Source organism: Balaenoptera ricei, chromosome X (genome assembly GCF_028023285.1).
Source record: "Balaenoptera ricei isolate mBalRic1 chromosome X, mBalRic1.hap2, whole genome shotgun sequence".
NCBI classification, from domain to species: Eukaryota; Metazoa; Chordata; class Mammalia; order Artiodactyla; family Balaenopteridae; genus Balaenoptera; species Balaenoptera ricei.
Window position 1 is genome coordinate 8,134,634 of NC_082660.1, and position 20,573 is coordinate 8,155,206.

The 20,573-nt window shown below is 41.0% G+C and overlaps 1 protein-coding gene across 4 annotated transcripts in view; it reads right to left on the reverse strand.

Annotated features, from left to right (window-relative positions):
• Positions 1-20,573, reverse strand: part of MID1 (midline 1) — a 603,969-nt gene that overhangs the window by 13,744 nt on the left and 569,652 nt on the right. For all 4 annotated transcript variants that reach the window (XM_059911918.1, XM_059911916.1, XM_059911915.1 and 1 more), the window contains exon 8: positions 1,245-1,406. In XM_059911918.1, the coding sequence (XP_059767901.1) occupies positions 1,245-1,406 (162 nt within the window). The remainder of the gene's footprint in view (positions 1-1,244; positions 1,407-20,573) is intronic.

The following is a 20,573-nucleotide window of genomic DNA, read 5'->3' on the forward strand; positions in this document are numbered from 1 at the left end:
CAATGCACTGTAGGACTTGTACACCTAAGAGTTTGGCAAACTATAGCCCGCAGGCCAGATTCAGCCCACTGCCTGTGTCTGTCAATAAAGTTTTGATGAAGCGTGGCCATGCCGTGCTTTTTGCACGACAGAGTTGAATACCTGTGACCAAGACCATCTGACCTGCACAGCCCCAAACAGTTACTATTTGGCACATTACAGAAAAAGTTTACCAACCTCTTGTACATAACTTAATAACATCTGGTCAATGATTGCCTGTCTAGACGTAGAAGATGACATTACCTGTCTATATGAAATGAATACATTATCTTTGGTAAAACCGGTGAAGCACAAACAAGATGTCTCTTAGATCTACTCTATAGAATTAACCTCAGTGTATGTATATATTCATTTGTTTTCTTAGTTACTCTCTGAGGACGTTTTTCTTCTTTACCAGCAGCCACATGGAGAGGAGAAATTAGCTTATGTTTAAGAGTATGTATCTTAAACACACATACCTGGAATAAAGTTACTTGACTACTGAAATCAAGGATTTGGGTTAAATGAGGGTTCCTCTTAAAAAGTAGTTCCTGTTGACAGGCTGGCAACCCTAGAACGTGCTGTGATATTGACACACTCCAAGTGACTGTCTCTTGGGAGGTCTTATGCAAAGGAGTACCATAGTATACAGCATAACATTTCTAGATCAAAAAGATGTAAAGAAAGATGAGCACAAAATAAAACCCAGGTGGGCAGAGAGGGGGAGATGACAGTGTTACAGGACGCACGTACCGCCTGGCTCGCCCTGTGTCGTAGGGGCCATCCTGAGGACTGGGGGGCGTTTCCCGTCATCCCTGGCCTCTAACCACTAGACACCAGTAACACCCATCCCAGCTGTGACAACCAAAAATGACCCCAGACGTGGCTCAGTGTTCCTCGGGGGACCAGAATCACCTCTGACTGAGAACCCCAGACCTGGACAGCTATCTGGGGTAAGAGAATTCCTGAAGAAAGACTTAGTAATTTGCTATTCTGCTATGGAAAAGAATACTATCTGCCAGTTCCAGCGCCCCGACTCTGTGTCTGTCAGGCTTGGAACCGAGAGGAATCTGATGCAAAACCCACGATTGCACACTGGCTCTTTGCTTGCTTTCTGAGGCTGTCAGCGATACCCGAGACAGAGAAGAGGAAAAGAAGGGGCGCTAGAGGCAGCTGAAAGGAGAGCAGATGAGAGACGACAGCTCTGCTGAGCTGGCGGCACGTACTGTTCGTCTTCAGCTTCCCAGGCTCACTGCTGCGGCTGCCCGCCTGGTTGATGGCCTTGACGATGAAGATGTACTTGGTGCCGCTCTGCAGACCGTGGACGGTGTAGTGGTTCTGCTTGATGTTGGGCACGATCATCCAGCTATCGGCCGAGTTACACAGACCTGCAAAGCCAAGCACACGTGATGGGTTCTTTGGTGCCAGCATGGGGTAGATCTGCATAATGTTAAGGTCGCAGGATTTTCGGTTCTTTGAACCGGAAGTGGAGAGCTTTGTCACTTCTCAGGGAGACCACCAATCAACTCGAGTGCCCAGTGTCCTGCCTATAACTAGGATGGCAACCTGTATTTATTATTATATATTCGGGCTGTGTGCTCGAAGTGGAAGCACCAACTAAGATGATTATATTGCAAACCCTGTTCAGTGTGGCTAGGAGCAGCAAGGATGGTTCTGTCCAGGATCTTAAGCACCGTCTACGGGCATGATGTGTTACTAGGTGCCGTGGGATGAAAAGCAAGCAAGTAACCACGGATCCCTCCCCCAGTTCTCATTATGATGAGCATTCAGTTTTTGATCTCATCAATTTTGAGACTCACAGAAGGTGAGGAGAGGCCCGGGTCACGTATGAGAAATTGCCTTCACTAACGTCGATGTAGTAGGTCGCATTTTTTGCCTCTCATCCTTCACCCTGCCCTGGATCCATGTCTAGGTGACTTTGCAGTTGCTCCTTCTAAAGACATGGGGTATATTCTCTTATCTCGTAGCTTTGGATTTGGCCATGTGACCTGCTTTGGCCACTACAATGAGGCTGAAATGATAACGTGCCAGTGGCAAGAGGAGGCATTACAAGGCCTTGAGGGTTTGTTGCCCCCTCGTGCCACTGCCATAGGGACGGCCATAGGGAGAACGTTCCCGATAGTCTCCTCCTCTCACCGACTGCCCAGCCGATTCGGGAGTGAGACCAGCAGAGACTGGCCAGCACCAGCGCAACTTCTGACAGGGGACCTAAGAGAATGCTCACTGGGGTTGTGTGTGACCCAGTACTCTCCTGGTCGTACTTCAGGTGATTCAGGACATGTGTCCCTCAGAGAACCCTGGAGTGGCAGCACCTGAGGGCAGCTCAGGGCCCAGGGCAACTCTGAGAAAAGCATCAACAGGGATTGGGACCAGCTGCACCCCTAGCATGGCTGGTTCCAGAGAAGAGCAGAGTTGCTCTTCTGGCGGCATGCTGCGGGATGTGGTTTGAGAAGCAGCCTGCAGATTTAGGAGGCTTTGGAAGAACATGTAGGAAAGAGGAAGCCGTCTTGTTTTTCAGCTGGCTGATGCTGAAAACATTTCTTTGGTCCTGGGCCCGACTCTCCTCTCCGCCCATCAATCTCCACGCTAATCGAACCTTTTCCCAGCCCCCTGGTGACTGGGCTGTCATGGCGTTTCCTGACTCTGGTGAATTTCCTTCATCGATTCTCGGTAGAGGGCTGGGCCCCTCCACTTCCTGAGGGGCGCTCAACTTGCCTCCCCTCCTTTCCCTTTCAGGGGATTTGCAAGTCAAAGGTTAGTTCTTTTGATCTTGAGGCAACTTACACCTTAACCATACGCCCAAGAAGCAGTCCCTTCATCTTTCTTTGGTCTTACCTCTTTGAGACTCTAATAAAACATTTCTGTAGAAGGAAGCTCACAAACGCATATCCCTACTAACCCACAAATATCTGCATAGCATTTCAAGATGTTCACGGCCCCATGACAGCTGTCTCTGAATCCTACTAAATACCGTCTCCGACTTTTTAGTTCAACATTGTTCATGGTAGTCTCACAGTTGAGACGAACGTGAAAATATTTTGTTAATTGTGAAAATTCACTTCCTACGACTTGTATCTTGGGTGCACAGTATTTGCAGGTGCACTTCAGTGAGTCTTAAAATAAGCAAACATGTATATAGTCATATACATGAAAAATCCTGTGAATTTTCTCTCACCTCTTTTCACTTCCATCTGTAAACATTTAAACCAGGAGGACTGCAAGACTTGACAGAGCCACCATAAAGCAAGGAAATGATGTGAGGCTCACAGAAGGGGTTGAGTGTGGTGTGCTTGTTTTTGGAGACATAATAGAGCAACTAAGGCACCATCCCCCCACCCCCAATTTCCCCCTATTTCTCCGACCAGTTCTCACTTGTATTAGACCCAGGTGAACATCCACAAATAGCTTAGTAACATGGGACTCTCCCAATTACATATCTATTTTGATACTTTCTCACCTTCCCTTTTCCTTGAACACAGCAGTGACAAACTCAATGCTTCCAGATAGTGCCACAACCAAATAGTAGATTTTGATCCACCCAAAATTGGATCTCAGCTCTGGGCCCCAAGAAGCCTGTAACTCACTTTATTATTATTTTTTGAATTTTATTTATTTATTTTTATACTGCAGGTTCTTATTAGTTATCTATTTCATACGTATTAGTGTATCCATGTCAATCCCAATTTCCCGATTCATCCCACCCCCACCTCCTGCGCTTTCCCCCCTTGGTGTCCATACGTTTGTTCTCTACATCTGTGTCTCTATTTCTGCCCTGCAAACCAGTTCACCTGTACCATTTTTCTAGATGCCACATGTTAGCGTTAATATGATATTTTTCTCTTTCTGACTTACTTCACTCTGTATGACAGTCTCTAGGTCCATCCACGTCTCTGTAAATGACTCAATTTCGTTTCTTTTTATGGCTGAGTAATATTCCATTGTATATATGTACCACATCTTCTTTATCCATTCGTCTGTCGATGGGCATTTAGGTTGCTTCCATGTCCTGGCTATTGTAAATAGTGCTGCAGTGAACACTGGGGTGCATGTGTCTTTTTGAATTATGGTTTTCTCTGGGTATATGCCCAGTAGTGGGATTGCTGGGTCATATGGTAATTCTATTTTTAGTTTTCTAAGGAACCTCCATACTGTTCTTCAAAGTGGCTGTATCAATTTACATTCCCACCAACAGTGCAAGAGGGTTCCCTTTTCGCCACACCCTCTCCAGCATTTGTTGTTTGTAGATTTTCTGATGATGCCCATTCTAACTGGTGTGAGGTGTGATACCTCATTGTAGTTTTGATTTGCACTTCTTCAATAATTAGTGATGTTGAGCTGCTTTTCATTTGCCTCCTGGCCATCTGTATGTTCTTTGGAGAATAAGGTCCGTTTAGGTCTTCTGCCCATTTTTGGATTGGGTTGTTTGTTTTTTTTTTGACACTGAGCTGCATGAGCTGTTTATATACTTTGGAGATTAATCCTTTGTCCGTTGATTCGTTTGCAAATATTGTCTCCCATTCTGAGGGTTGTCTTTTTGTCTTGTTTATAGTTTCCTTTGCTGTGCAAAAGCTTTTAAGTTTCAGTAGGTCCCATTTGTTTGTTTTTGGTTTTATTTCCATTACTCTAGGAGGTGGGTCAAAAAAGATCTTGCTGTGATTTATGTCAGAGTGTTCTGCCTATGCTTTCCTCTAAGAGTTTTATTGTATCTGGTCTTATATTTAGGTCTTGAATCATTTTTGAGTTTACTTTGTGTATGGTGTTAGGGAGTGTTCTAATTTCATTCTTATACATGTAGCTGTCCAGTTTTCCCAGCACCACTTATTGAAGAGACTGTCTTTTCTACATTGTATATTCTTGCCTCCTTTATCAAAGATAAGGTGACCATATGTGTGTGGGTTTATCTCTGGGCTTTCTATCCTGTTGCATTGATCTATATTTCTGTTTTTGTGCCAGTATCATACTGTCTTGATTACTATAGCTCTGTAGTATAGTCTGAAGTCAGGGAGCCTGATTGTTCAAGCTCCGTTTTTTCCCCCTCAAAATTGCTTTGGCTATTTGGAGTCTTTGGTGTCTCCACACAAATTTTAAGATTTTTTTGTTCTAGTTCTGTTAAAAAAAAAAATGCCATTGGTAATAGGGATTTCACTGAATCTGTAGATTGCTTTGGGAAGTATAGTCATTTTCACAGTATTGATTCTTCCAATCCAAGAGCAGACGGTATCTCTCTCCATCTGTTTGTGTCATCTTTGATTTCTTTCATCAGTGTTTTCTGAGTACAGGTCTTTTACCTCCTTTGGTAGGTTTCTTCCTAGGTATTTAATTATTTTTGTTGCAGTGGTGAATGGGATTGTTTCCTTAATTTCTCTTTCTGATCTTTTGTTGTTGGTGTATAGGAATGCCAGAGATGTCTGTGCATTAATTTTGTATCCTGCAACCATACAAAATTCATTCATTAGTTCTAGTAGTTTTCTGGTGGCATCTTTAGGATTGTCTATGTATAGTAACATGTCACCTGCAAACAGTGACAGTTTTACTTCTTCTTTTCTGATTTGGATTCCTTTTATTTCTTTTTTCCCTCTGATTGCTATGGCTAAAACTTCCAAAACTATGTTGAATAATAGTGGTGAGAGTGGACAGACTTGTCTTGTTCTCTTTGATTTCTTCAGTGATCTCTTGGTTATTTAGTAATGTAGTGTTTAGCCTCCATGTGTTTGTGGTTTTTATGTTTTTTTGCCTGTAATTTATTTCTAATCTCATAGTGTTGTGGTTGGAAAAGATGCTTGATATGATTTCAATTTTCTTAAATTTACTGAGGCTTGATTTGTGACCCAAGATGTGATCTGTCCTGGAGAATGTTCCATGTGCACTTGAGAAGAACGTGTAATCTGCTACTTTGGGTGAAATGTTCTAAAAATATCAATTAAATCTATCTGGTCTATTGTGTCATTTAGAGCTTGTGTTTCCTTGTTAATTTTCTGTCTCCATGATCTGTCCATTGGTGTAAATGAGGTGTTAAAGCCCCCCACTATTATTGTGTTACTGTTGATTTCCTCTTTTACAGCTGTTAGCATTTGCCTTCTGTATTGAGGTGCTCCTATGTTGGGTGCGTATATATTTATAATTGTTATATCTTCTTCTTGGATTGATCCCTTGATCATTATGTAGTGTCCTTCCTTGTCTCTTGTAACATTCTTTATTTTAAAGTCTATTTTATGTGATATGAGAATTGCTGCTCCAGCTTTTTTTTGATTTCCATTTGCATGGAATATCTTTTTCCATCCCCTCACTTTCTGTATGTGTTCCTAGGTCTGAAGTGGGTCTCTTGTAGGCAGCATATATATAAATATGGGTCTTGTTTTTGTATCCATTCAGTGAGCCTCTGTGTTTTGGCTGGAGCATTTAATCCATTCACATTTAAGGTAATTACCAACATGTATGTTCCTATTACCATTTTCTTAATTGTTTTTGTGTTTGTTTTTGTAGGTCCTTTTCTTCTCTTGTGTTTCCCACTTAGAGAAGTTCCTTTAGCATTTGTTGTAGAGCTGGTTTGGTGGAGCTGAATTCTCTTAGCTTTTGCTTGTCTGTAAAGCATTTGATTTCTCCATTGAATCTGAATGAGATCCTTGCCAGGTGTAGAGTAATCTTGGTTCTAAGTTCTTCCCTTTCATCACTTAAAACATGGTGTGCCACTCCTTTCTGGCTTGTAGAGTTTCTGCTGAGAAATCAGCTGTTAACCTTATGGGAGTTCCCTTGTATGTTGTTTGTCGTTTTTTCCCTTGTTGCTTTTAATAATTTTTCTTTGTCTTTAATTCATGTCAATTTGATTACTGTGTGTCTTGGCGTGTTTCTCCTTGGGTTTATCCTGCCTGGGACTCTCTGTGCTTCCTGGACTTGGGTGGCTATTTCCTTTCCCATGTTAGGGAAGTTTTTTGACTATAATCTCTTCAAGTATTTTCTCTGGTCCTTTCTCTTCTCCTTCTGGGACCCCTATAATGCGAATGTTGGTGCGTGTAATGTTGTCCCAGAGGTCTCTTAGGCAGTCTTCATTTCTTTTCATTCCTTTTTCTTTATTCTGTTCTGTGGCAGTGATTTCCACCATTCTGTCCAGGTCACTTATCTGTTCTTCTGCCTCAGTTATTCTGCTATTGATTCCTTCTAGTATAGTTTTCATTTCAGTTATTGTTCATCTCTGTTTGTTCTTTAATTCTTCTAGGTCTTTGTTAAATATTTCTTGCATCATCATGATCTTTGCCTCTGTTCTTTTTCTGGAAGGTTGCCTATCTCCACTTCATTTAGTTGTTTTTCTGGGGTTTTATCTTGTTCCTTCCTCTGGCACACAGTCCTCTGCCTTTTCATTTTGTCTGTCTTTCTGTGAATGTGGTTTTCCTTCCACAGGCTGCAGGATTGTAGTTCTTCTTGCGTCTGCTGTCTGCCCTCTGGTGGAGGAGGCTATCTAAGAGGCTTGTGCAAGCTTCCTGATGGGAGGGACTGGTGGTGGGTAGAGCTGGGTGTTGCTGCGGTGGGCAGAGAGCAGTAAAACTTTAATCCACTTGTCTGCTGATGCGTGGGGCTGAGTTCACTCCCTGTTCACTGTTTGGTCTGAGGTGACCCAGCACTGGAGGCCACAGGCTCTTTGGTGGGGCTAATGGTGGACTCCGGGAGGGCTCATGCCAAGGAACACTTCCCAGAACTTCTGCTGCCAGGGTCCCTGTCCCTGCAGTGAGCCACAGCCACCCCCTGCCTCTGCAGGAGACCCTCCAACACCAGCAGGTAGGTCTGCTTCAGTCTCCTATGGGGTCACTGCTCCCTCCTCCTGGGTCTGGATGTGCACACTACCCTGTGTGTGCCCTCCAAGAGTGGAGTCTCTGTTTCCCCCAGTCCTGCAATCAAATCCAGCTAGCCTTCAAAGTCTGATTCTCTGGGGATTCCTCCTCCCGTTGCCAGACCCCCAGGTTGGGAAACCTGATGTGGGGCTCAGAACCTTCACTCCAGGGGGTGGAGTTCTGTGGTATAACTGTTCTCCAGTCTGTGAGCCACCCACCCAGTGGTTATGGGATTTGATTTTATTGTGATTGCGCCCCTCCTACCGTCTCATTGTGGCTTCTCCTTTGTCTTTGGATGTGGGGTATCCTTTTTGGTGAGTTCCAGTGTCTTCCTGTTGATGACTGTCCAGCAGTTAGTTGTGATTCAGGTGCTCTCGCAAGAGGGAGTGAGAGCATGTCCTTCTACTCTGCCATCTTCTCACCAAATCCAAATGTTTTTAAAACAAGCTTGGTGTGTGTGTATGGATGGAGTGGGTGGGATATATATGTTGTCAAGCAAGTCTTAACTCCAGACTTAATTTTTTTCCAATTTCTGTTTTCCCCCTTGCTTTAGCCAATATTCATTTTCCATCCCTTAATGATCCCTCAGAATTATTTCACAACTTCCCAGTTACTTTCAAACTCAATGCACATTGCACCTGTTCCCCTTTCCCCAGCATAGGCTTGACCTGTGCTTTGGGGAGCTATGGTGGGCCAGACGGTTTTCCACTCTTCTGCTCTTTGTCCCACTCTAAGCACTCGAAATCGAGACAAGTGGCCTTGTCTGTCTCTCGGACATCTTTTTCTTCTCCCACTTCTAAGCTGTAGATTCTCCACTCACTGCAGTGGCCTTCTTCTTTGACTCAGGGTTTCTCTGCTACCTCATGCCAACTTTAGGATCCCCTCTGGCATTGACTTTCTCTGTGCAGTATGGTGTGCTCACTCCTGTGCTGAATCCTCTCATCTACAGCCTCATTAAAATTGGTCTGAGCATGGTTTTTCTTACCCTCCTTGTCACTGACCTCCCCCAAGTGAAGCCTCTTCTTAATTGCCTGGTGGTCCAGTGGTTAAGACTCTGTGCTACTGCAGGGGGCGCAGGTTCGATCCCTGGTCAGGGAACTTTTACTCCCAGCGGCACCTCCCTGGGCAGATCCTGAGCAAACCCAGGTCCTGTCAGCATGGACACAGCCCCAGGTTCTCCTGAAGCCCAAATCCCAGCGAGTACTATGGGGACTGAACTCTTGTTGCACGGAAGCTACCCCTCCTAGTCCCAAAGCAGAAGCCCTGGCAGTGCTTGTAACTCACTTTAGATATTTAATAAGAGCGTCACAATAGTAATAAAACAACAGCCACAGAAAACAAACTTACAGTTACCAAAGGGGAAGGGAGGGAAGGGACAAATTAGGAGTTTGGGATTAACGTATGTACACTACTCTATATAAAACAGATAATCAACAAGCTCCTACTATATAGCACAGGGAACTCTACTCAATAGTCTGTGATAAGCCTATAAGGGAAAAGAATCTGAAAAAAAATATATATGTATAACTGAATCACTGTGCTGTGTACACCTGAAACTAACACAACATTGTAAATCAACTATACTCCAATAAAAAATTAATTAAAAAACAGAACAAAATGATGAGCTTTTCCATTGCCTAGGACAATCCACTCATATTCCTAGACCTTTGTCAACAGCAGTCCGGCACAAATGCAAACAATAACAGCAGTCCGCAGAATCAAATGAGAATCCTATCAATGTCACTGTGTTTACACTGTTCCTATTTAATTGCATATGTTACAGCGAAATGAGTATTGTGGTCAAAGAAAGCAAATGTAAAAATGTTTCAATAAACTTTACATCACTGTACAACCCCAAAGCTGGGTTTAATGTGGTGGCGGAATGCTTTCAGCAACATCATAAAGCAGATGTCTGAAATTGCTGCACACTGCAACTTGGCTTACAATCCAAAGTCTTAACCCAACAAAAAAAGATTTAATGTTTCAGAAAACTTTTCCAAACCAAAAAAGGGACCCTGACCATCCTGATTAGTTTGTGAACAGGTCACTAATTGTTTTACTTGAATATTAAAAGAACAAAATGTTTATGTAGTAGTAAAATTTGATTGGATAAGTAAGTTTACCCTGGGACAATCTGCTTTGATGAATGCTAACTATTTAGGCTTACCTTTATATTATTACTATGGCCAAGGTCATAACTGAGAGGTTGATTACAGATGCCAAGAAAGCAACATCGACCGTTCTCTTTTGGGGGCTGCAGTTGGTGGGATGCCTCGGAGTACACCATTACTGCATTGCTAGTGTTGGTCTAGTGCCAGCACCACTTAACTTCTTGCATATGGTGCCAAGCGCCAGACTTCTCTGCCTTGATACCCCACTGTGTTGAGACCGTTGACCAGGTTTTATTCATCACTTTATGAAACAAACATCCATATAACTGTCCTGACTGAAACTTCTACTTTTCTCTAAATTCGTTTCCAATCATCTTTGAGGGGATGCCAACATTCACCTTCTCCAATTCAGCTTGAAGTATTAAAGCAACAATGGAACTTGGAAGATGATTAGTTCATAATACAATAATTGAGTTTTGTGATTTTGTACTTTTTTTCTCTCATTCACAATGGGTCAGAAGCATCTCCCTACATAATGCTGCTCCTTACAAGATCCTAATTACGTTTGGGACTTCAGAGCCTTGTACAGTAACTGCCTGTCATCTTACAGTAAAACATCATTATGTATAAAACATTATGCAACACGGACACCCTTCAGAGAGGCTGCACACCAGCTTCGTTTCTTTGAACAGATTGGACATAAGTGAACATTCTTTTCCTTCTTCTCAATACAAATAGTATATGTTTAATAACTTTCATGAATGTTTTCAAAATGACTAAAATAAATTAAATACAGATAACTACTTTGCCATGAAGGCTTGAAGACACGGATCTTTTGACTTTTGCCAATAATAAAAATAATAGGCTGCTGGGAGAAGGCTCCAATTGAAGATTTTCAATGATGCATTAAAAGTAGTTTTGGAAAAAACTGTAAAATTGAATACATATCTATCTATTTCTCAATAAGCAATTCGTTAACATCTGTAGTCATAAGCCTGTTCATAAAAATGAAAAATAAAAAATTAACTGTCATTAATTTTGCATTTGAGTGTATGAATTTGATTAGAGATAGTCTTTTTATAAGATTAAAAAGCTCCATAGATAGATAGTATCTAAGTTCTCCTTCACTGAAGTCACTTGAGGGCAATTAACTAGAATTTATTATAACAAGTGAAGGAACTGTGACCTAGGGACAGTAAAAGACTGCCCAGTGGCACAAGGAGCTACAGCCAGCTTTGGAGTATCTTTCTCCTTCTTTCCAGTAGAGTTTGTACTCTTAGATCTTATCATTCAATAGAACATCTGCAAAGGATAGTCCTTTCAAATGGGAGGATAGAAGAACAAACAACATGCAAGGAAGACCTTTCACACGAAGACTGTGTAAAATGCCATCATGTAGATAATCCTGGCAAATTGCACGATTGACCTTTATCATATGACAAAAAATATAATGACGGGTGAGTCTAGGCTATATTTTTGTAGGAACAGTAACTTTGAATAGCTAAGTGCTAAGTGCTAACACTGGCAAACACAGGGCTAAGAACTTTACTTTTAGTATCTCAGCCACGTGAAGTTAAAACATTACCTCTTCTTACAGATGAAGAAACAGAGGATGTTCAATAATTTGCCCCAAATTATAGAGCTAGTGAGGTCCAAAGCTGAGATTCAAATCCAGATCTCCCTCAATCACTACAACTATGCATAGTAGTTAAGAAAAAAATTATCTCTGGCCAAAAAGCACATGAAAAGATGCTCAACCTCACTAATTATTAGAGTAATGCAAATCAAAACTACAAAGAGGTACCACCTCACACTGATCAGAATAGCCATCATCAAAAAATCTACAAATAACAAGTGCTGGAGAGGGTGTGGAGAAAAGGGAACCCTCCTACACTGTTGGTGGGAATGTAAATTGGTACAGCCACTTTGGAGAACAGTATGGAGGTTCCTTAAAAAACTAAAAATAGAACTATCATATGACCCAGCAATCCCACTCCTGGGCATAGATCAGGAGAAAATCATAACTTGAAAAAAAACATGCACCCCAAAGTTCACTGCAGCACTGTTTACAATAGCCTGGACGTGGAAGCAACCTAAATGTCCATCAACAGAGGAATGAATAAAGAAGATGTGGTACATATATACAATGGAATAGTACTCAACCATAAAAAAAGAATGAAATAATGCCATTTGCAGCAACATGGATGGACCTAGAGATTATCATACTAAGTGAAGTAAATCAAAGAGAAAGACAAGTACCATGTGATATCACTTCTATGTGGAATCTAAAAAAAATGATACAAATGAACTTACGTACAAAACAGAAACAGACTCACAGACTTCAAAAACAAACTTATGGTTACCAAAGGGGAGAGATCAGGAGAGGGATAGATTAGGAGTTTGGGATTAACATCTACACACTATTATATATACAACAGATAACCAACAAGGACCTACTGCACAGCACAGGGAACTCTAGTCACTAGTCTCTAAAAACCTATGAGAAAAGAATCTGTAAAGTAATGGATATATGTATCTGTATAACTGAATCACTTTGCGGTACACCTGAAACTAACACTGCATTGTAAATCGACTATACTCCAAGATAAAATAAAGATTAAATTACAAAAGAAAAAATAATCTGAGAATGTTTACATCTCAGTTACCTTTAATCTAAATTTATTCTTCCATTGTTGCAATTTGATCCTGTAGGCATTGGGACTTCACTATACTGCTTTAATGGACATTAAAGAGACAAACAAATGCTGATACTAACAAGCTGACTAGAGTACCCCAGTTAGATGAACAACTGCAGTTTCACTGGTTTCCATCTGTCCTGGGAGAACAGGCCTTTTCAGGATCTACGTTTTAAATAAGGCAGATCTTGCACTGTATAGCACAGAGCACTCTACTCAATATTCTGTAACAACCTATATGGGAAAAGAATCTGAAAAAGAATGGATATATGTATAACTGAATCACTTTGCTGTACACCTGAAACTAACACAACATTGTAGATCAACTATCCTCCAATATAAAAAAAAAATTAAAAATACTAGATAAACAAGGACCTACTGCATAGCACAGGGAACTATATTAATTATCTTGTAAGAACCTATAATGGAAAATAATCTGAAAAAATAACTGAAACTTTGCTGTACACCTGCATCTAACACAATATTGTAAATCAACTACACTTCAATAAAAAAATTATAAGAACAACAACAACAAAAGGCAGGTCTGTAATCTTCGTTAAGCCATGTGCATTTATTTTCTTGTGGCAACTGCTTTCTGGGAACAAATCCCCTTCTCTGGAATCACCCAACATAAAGCTCTAATTTCAGTAGTATTGTTGTTGTTGGATTTCTACAGGTGTGGCCTTTTCTCACCTATTCCGTTCATGTGTCTTATTTTGGTATTCTTTTCCATGCCAACAGCATGGAAGTCAAGTTAGTCAGTTTAGCTACCGGGGAAACCCTAAGTTTCAAGCAACAGGTATCTTCCTTTCATTTTGGGGATGGAGTGAAGCACTGGTATCGAGCTAAGGTTCTACAATAGATGGTCCTCTGGCTCCACTCCCTTCCTTCTTGCTGTATCCACGCATTTTGTTTGCTATGTAACCTTGCAGGCCTCTCATTCTGACTCCAGGCTCACTCGTGGGAATGGGTCTGGCCAATGGCATGTCAGCTAACATGACAAAGACAGAGGCTTGAAAAGCATGTGGGCAACTGGGCCCAGCCTTCTGCCTTCACCTCTGCAATCCCCTGGAGAACATGCTTGCGCTAGATTGCAGGAGAGAGCTGTCCAGCAGCTGACAGCTGCCCCAGTCGTCAGCCTGACCTGCGAGGGAGCCTGACCAAGATCAGCAGGTTAGCTGACCCCCAGCTGACTCCAGATGCACAAACAGGAAGAACTACACCTGTAAGGGTTTGAGTCCTGGTTCTATTTCTCTACCTTCATGTCTCACCGTCTCCCCGTCCTCACTCAACTCTCTAGCCAGGCTTAATTAGACGAGATCTCCCACTACACCCTGCCACCTTCTGTCTCTATAGGTTTGCTTAACATGGCTGTCTGGTATGCCTTTACTGTACTGATAGGTACCCACTCTCTTTCAAGACTTAGTGATCACTTGCCCCAAGACCTTTTGGTTGTACCACTTCTGCCCTCTCTATGCTTTCTACCTACTCGGGCAGCTTGCCAAAGCCGTTCTCAACGTTTCATGATTTTCCCTTTCACTCCAAAATTATACATTCTTAGAAGATTTTAAGAAAAGCTTCCAAGGCAGGCTGATTAAGGAGTGAAAGGTCAGAGGGGTCAGGAGGGGAAGCTGGGAAAAGGCGATATAGGGAGGGGGAGCCATTTGTTGGTATGAGTCACTTCTACTTTAGCCCCTTAGAAGTGTGGGTCTTTCTGCATCACTCTTTTAATTACTCCTAAATCAAATTTCTATTTTAAGCATCATGTGCCTCAGAATTACAAAAGCAAGGTTGATAGGGATTTATTCAAAACATTTCTTTGTTGAAAAGTGACTGCTATTCTATCCTATTCTACTTTGACATATTCTATTTTTATTTGCTAAAGAAGCTTTCAAACTTGCTCCCCTAAAAATACATTTCTTCTCGTCCTTTGCCATTTGCTTAATTCAATTTAAATAACTGTGGGGTGAGAGGGAGTGCTTCCTCTATTATCATCTCTCTGACCAGCTACTTTGCTGCTATTCAAGATCATCAAATTGTCTCCGATACTATCTCATGGGCCCCAGTGAGAGAGGGGTTTCTCTGTGTTTCAAATAAGGTCTAAAATTCTTCCTAGGTGGGGGCCAATTGTTAATATTTCAGATGATGGCCCTGCTCGCCTCTGAATGAGACCAGGTATTTGGTATTCTTTGGCTATTCATATTATTAAATCCTTTTAAAAAAATGTGAAACAGATTCCAGAGACAAGATGGCAGAGTAGAACTTGAGCTCACCTCCTCTCATGATAACACCCAAATCAAAACTGCTGAACAACTATTGACAAAAAAGACTAGGACCTACCAAAAAAGATATTCTACATCCAAAGACAGAAGAAGCCACAACAAGACAGTAGGAGGGGTGCTTCTGCGATATAATCAAATCCCATGCCCGCCAGATGGGTGACCCACAACATGGAAGGAAAATAATTATATTGCAGAGGTTCTCTTACAGAAGTAAGAGTTCTGAGCCCCACTTCAGGCTCCCCAGCCTGGGGGTCTAGCATCAGGAGGAGGAGCCCCCAGAGCATTTGGCATTGAAGGCCAGCGGGGCTTGAGTGCAGGAGCTCCACAGGACAGGTGGAAACAGAGACTCCACTCTTGGAGGGCGCACATAAGGTTTCCTGTGAACTGGGGCCCAGGGCAAAGCAGCAACTCCATAGGAGCCTGGGTCAGACCTACCTGTGGGTCTTGGAGGGTCTCCTAGGGAGTTGGGGGTTGGCTGGGGCTCACCGGAGGGGCAAGGGCCAGAGGCCCCAGGAAATATTTATCGGCGTGAGCTCTCCCGGAGATCACCATTTTGGCACCGAGACCTTGCCCCACCCCACTGCCTGGTTCCAGTGCTGGTACACCTCAGGCCAAACAATGAACAGGGTGGGAACACAGCCCCACCCATCAGCAGACAGTCTGCCTAATGTCTTCCTGAGCACAAAGTCTCCTCTAAATGCACCTCTTGACATGGCCCTGCCCACCAGAGGGACAAGACCCAGCTCCACCCACCAGGGGGCAGGCAACAGTCCCTCCCACCAGGAAGCCTGCACAAGCCTCTGGACCAATCTCACCCACCAGGGTGCAGACATCAGAAGAAAGAGGAACTACAAACGTGCAGCCTGAGAAACAGAGACCACAAACACAGACAGTTACACAAAATGAGACAGCAGAGAAATATATTCCAGACAAAGGAACAAGATAAAACCCCAGGAGAACTAAGTGAAGTGGAGATAGGTAATCTACCTGAAAAAGAATTCAGAGTAATGAATTAAAAAAGAAAAAGCAATGCAAACACAACACTAAAGACAGTCATCAAATCACAAGAGAAGCGAACAAAAGAGGAAGGGAAGAAAAAAGACCTACAAAAACAAATCCAAAACAATGAACAAGATGGCAATAAGAACATACATATTGATAATTACCTGAAATGTAAAAGGATGAAATACTCCAACCAAAAGACATAAACTGGCTGAATGGATACAAAAATAAATCCCGAATATATGCTGTCTACAAGAGACCCACTTCAGATCTAGAGACACATACAGACTGAAAGTGAGAAGACGGAAAAAGGTATTCTACGCAAATGGAAATCAAAAGAAAGCTAGAGTAGCAATACTCATGCCAGACAAAATAGACTTTAAAATCAAGACTGTTACAAGAGACAAAGAAAGACACTATATATATACAATGATCAAAGGATCAAGTCATGAAGAGGATAAAACAATTGTAAATGTAGATGCACCCAACAAAGGAGCACCTCAGTATACAAGGCAAATGCTAACAGCCATAAAAGGAGAAATCAACAGTAACACAATAATAGCGGGGGGCTTTAACACCCCACTTACATCAATGGACGGATCATCCAGACAGAAAATCAATAAGGAAACACAGGCCTTAAATGACACATTAGACCAGATGAAGTTAACTGATATTTATAGAATATTCCATTTGAAAGCAGCAGAATACACATTCTTCTCAAAGGCACATATAACATTCTCCAGGAGAGATCACAATGCTGAGCCACAAAGTGAGCCTCAGTAAATTTAAGAAAATTGAACTCATATCAAGCATCTTCTCCGACTACAAAGCTATTAGATTAGAAATCAACTACAAAAAAACCCCCAAACACTGTAAAAAACACAAACACGTGGAGGTGAAACAATATGCTACTAATCAACCAATGGATCACTGAAGAAATCAAAGAAGAAATGAAAAAATACCTAGAGACAAACGAAAACAAAAGCCTGATGATCCAAGACCTACGGGACGCAGCAAAAGCAATTTTAAGAGGGACGTTTATAGCAATATTATCTCACCTCAGGAAACAAGAAAAATCTCAAATAAACAACTTAACCTTATGCCTAAAGCAACTAGAGAAAGAAGAAGAGACAAAACCCAAAGTTAGTAGAAGGAAAGAAACCATAAAGATCAGAGCAGAAATAAATGAAATAGAGACAAAGAACACATCAACAAAATTGATAAACCTTTAGCCAGACTCATCAAGAAAAAAAGGGAGAAGGCTCTAATCCATAAAATTAGAAATGAAAAAGTTTTAGTTACAACAGGCACCACAGAAATACAAAGGATCATAAGAGACTACTACAAGCAACTCTATGCCAATAAAATGGACAATCTAGAAGAACTGGACAAATTCATAGAAAGGTACAGTCTCCCAAGACTGAACCAAGCAGAAATAGAAAATGTGAACAGACCAATCACAAGTACTGAAATTGAAAATGTGATGAAAAAACTCCCAACAAACAAAAGTCCAAGAGCAGATGGCTTCACAGGCGCATTCTATCAAGCATTTAGAGAAGAGCTAACACCTATCATTCTGAAACTATTCCAAAACAATTGCAGAGTAGGGAACACTCCCAAACTCATTCTACGAGGCCACCATCACCCTGATACCAAAACCAGGCAAAGATAGCACAAAAAAAGAAAATTACAGGCCAATATCACTGATGAATATAGATGTAAAATTCCTCAACATAATACTAGCAAACCAAACCCGACAATACAGTAAAAGGATCATATACCATGATCAAGTGGGATTCATCCCAGGGATGCAAGGATTCTTCAATATCCGCAAATCAACCAATGTGATACACCACATTAACAAATTGAAGAATAAAAACCATATGATCATCTCAATAGATGCAGAAAAAGCTTCTGACAAAATTCAACATTCATTTATGATAAAAACTCTCCAGAAAGTGGGCACAGAGCCTCAATATAATAAAGACCATATATGACAAACCCACAGCTAACATGATACTCAACAGTGAAAAGCTGAAAGCATTTCCTCTAATATCAGAAACAAGACAAGGATGCCCACTCCCACCACTTTTATTCAACATAGCTTTGGAAGTCCTAGCCACGGCAATCAGAGAAGAAAAAGAAATAAAAGGAATCCCAATTGGAAAAGAAGTAAAACTGCCACTGTTTACAGATGACATGATACTATACATAGAAAATCCTAAAGATGCTACCAGAAAACTACTCGAGCTCATCAATGAATTTGGTAAAGTTGCAGCTTACAGAATTAATACACAGAAATCTCTTGCATTTCTATATGTTAACGATGACAGATCAGAAAGAGAAATTAAGGAAACGATCCCATTTACCATCATATCAAAAAGAATAAAATTCCTAAGAATAAACCTACCCAAGGAGCCAAAATACCTGTACTCGAAAACTGTAAGATGCTGATGAAAGAAATTGAAGATGACACACACAGATGGCAAGGAATTGGAAAAATCAATATTGTTCTTGAATTAGAAGAATCAATATTGTCAAAATGAGTATACTACCTAAGGCAATCTACAGATTCAATGCAATCCCTATTAAATTACCAATGGCATTTTTCACAGAACTAGAACAAAAAATTTTAAAATTTGTATGGAAACACGAAAAACCCCGAATAGCCAAAGCAATCCTGAGAAAGGAAAACAGAGCTGGAGGAATCAGGCTCCTTGACTACAAAGCTACAGTCATCAAAACAGTATGGTACTGGCAGAGAAACAGAAATATAGATCAATGGGACAGGATAGAAAGTCCAGAAATAAACCCACGCACCTATGGTCAACTAATCTATGTCAAAGGAGGCAGGAATATATAATGGAGAAAAGACAGCCTCTTCAATAAGTGTTGCTGGGAAAACTGGACAGCTACATGTTAAAGAATGAAACAAGAACATTCTCTAACACCATACACAAAAATAAACTCAAAATGGATTAAAGACCTAAATGTAAGACCAGATACTATAAAACTCTTAGAGGAAAACATAGGCAGAACAATCTTTCCATAAATTGCAGCAATATCTTTTTGGATCCACCGCCTGGAGTAATGAAAATAAAAACAAAAATAAACAAATGGGACTTAATTAAACTTAAAAGCTTTTGCACAGCAAAGGAAACCATAAGCAAAACAAAAGGACAACCCACAAAATGGGAGAAAATATTTGCAAACAAAGCAACTGACAAAGGATTAATCTCCAAAATATACAAGCAGCTCATGCAGCTCAATATCAAAAAAACAACCCAGTGAACAAATGGGCAGAAGATCTAAAGAGACATTTCTCCAAAGAAGACATACAGATGGCCAAAAAGCACATGAAAAGATGCTCAACATCACTAATTATTAGAGAAATGCAAATCAAAACTACCATGAGGTATCAGCTCACACGGCTCAGAATGGCCATCATTACAAAGTCTACAAACCATAAATGCTGGAGAGGGTGTGGAGAGAAGAGAACCCTCCTATGCTGTTGGTGGGAACGTAAATTGGTACAACCATTATGGAGAACAGTATGGAGGTTCCTGAAAAGAACTAAAAATAGAACTATACCATATGATCCAGCAATCCCACTCCTGGGCATATATCCAGAGAAAACCATAATTTGAAAAGATACATGCACCCCAGTGTTCACAGCAGCACTATTTACAATAGCCAAGGCGTGGAAGCAACCTAAATGTCCATCGACAGAGGAGTGAATAATGAAGATTTGGTACATATACACAATGGAATAGTACTCAGCCATAAAAAAGAATGAAATAATGCCATTTGCAGCAACATGGATGGACCTCGAGATGATCATACTAAGCAAAGTAAGTCAGAAAGAGAAAGACAAATACCATGTGATATCACTTATATGTAGAATCTAAAATATGGCACAAATGAACTTCTCTAAGAATCAGAAACAGACTCACATAGAGAACAGACTTGTGGTTGCCAAGTGGGGGTGGGGGTGGGGGCAGGGTAGGGATGGAGTGGGAGTTTGGGATTAGCAGATGCAAACTAGTACATACAGAATGGATAAACAACAAGGTCCTATTGTATAGCACAGGGGACTGTATTCACTATCCTGTAATAATCAGTCATAAAAAAGAACGAAATAATGCCATTTGCAGCAGCATGGATGGACCTAGAGATTATCATACTAAGTAAAGTAAGAAAGAGAAAGACAAGTACCATGTGATATCACTTCCATGTGGAATCTAAAAAAATGATACAAATGAACTTGTGTACAAAACAGAAACAGACTCACAGACTTCAAAAACAAACTTAGGGTTACCAAAGGGGAGAGGTCGCGGGAGGGATAGATTAGGAGTTTGGGATTCACATCTACACACTACTATATATACAACAGATAACCAACAAGGACCTACTGTACAGCACAGGGAACTCTACTCACTATTCTCTAATAACCTATATGAGAAAAGAATCTGTAAAGTAATGGATATATGTATCTGTATAACTGAATCACTTTGCTGTACACCTGACACTAACACAACACTGTAAATCAACTGTAATATAAAATAAAAATTAAAATAAAAAATAAAGTGACATAGACCCAAAGTCAGTAACAAAAAAAAT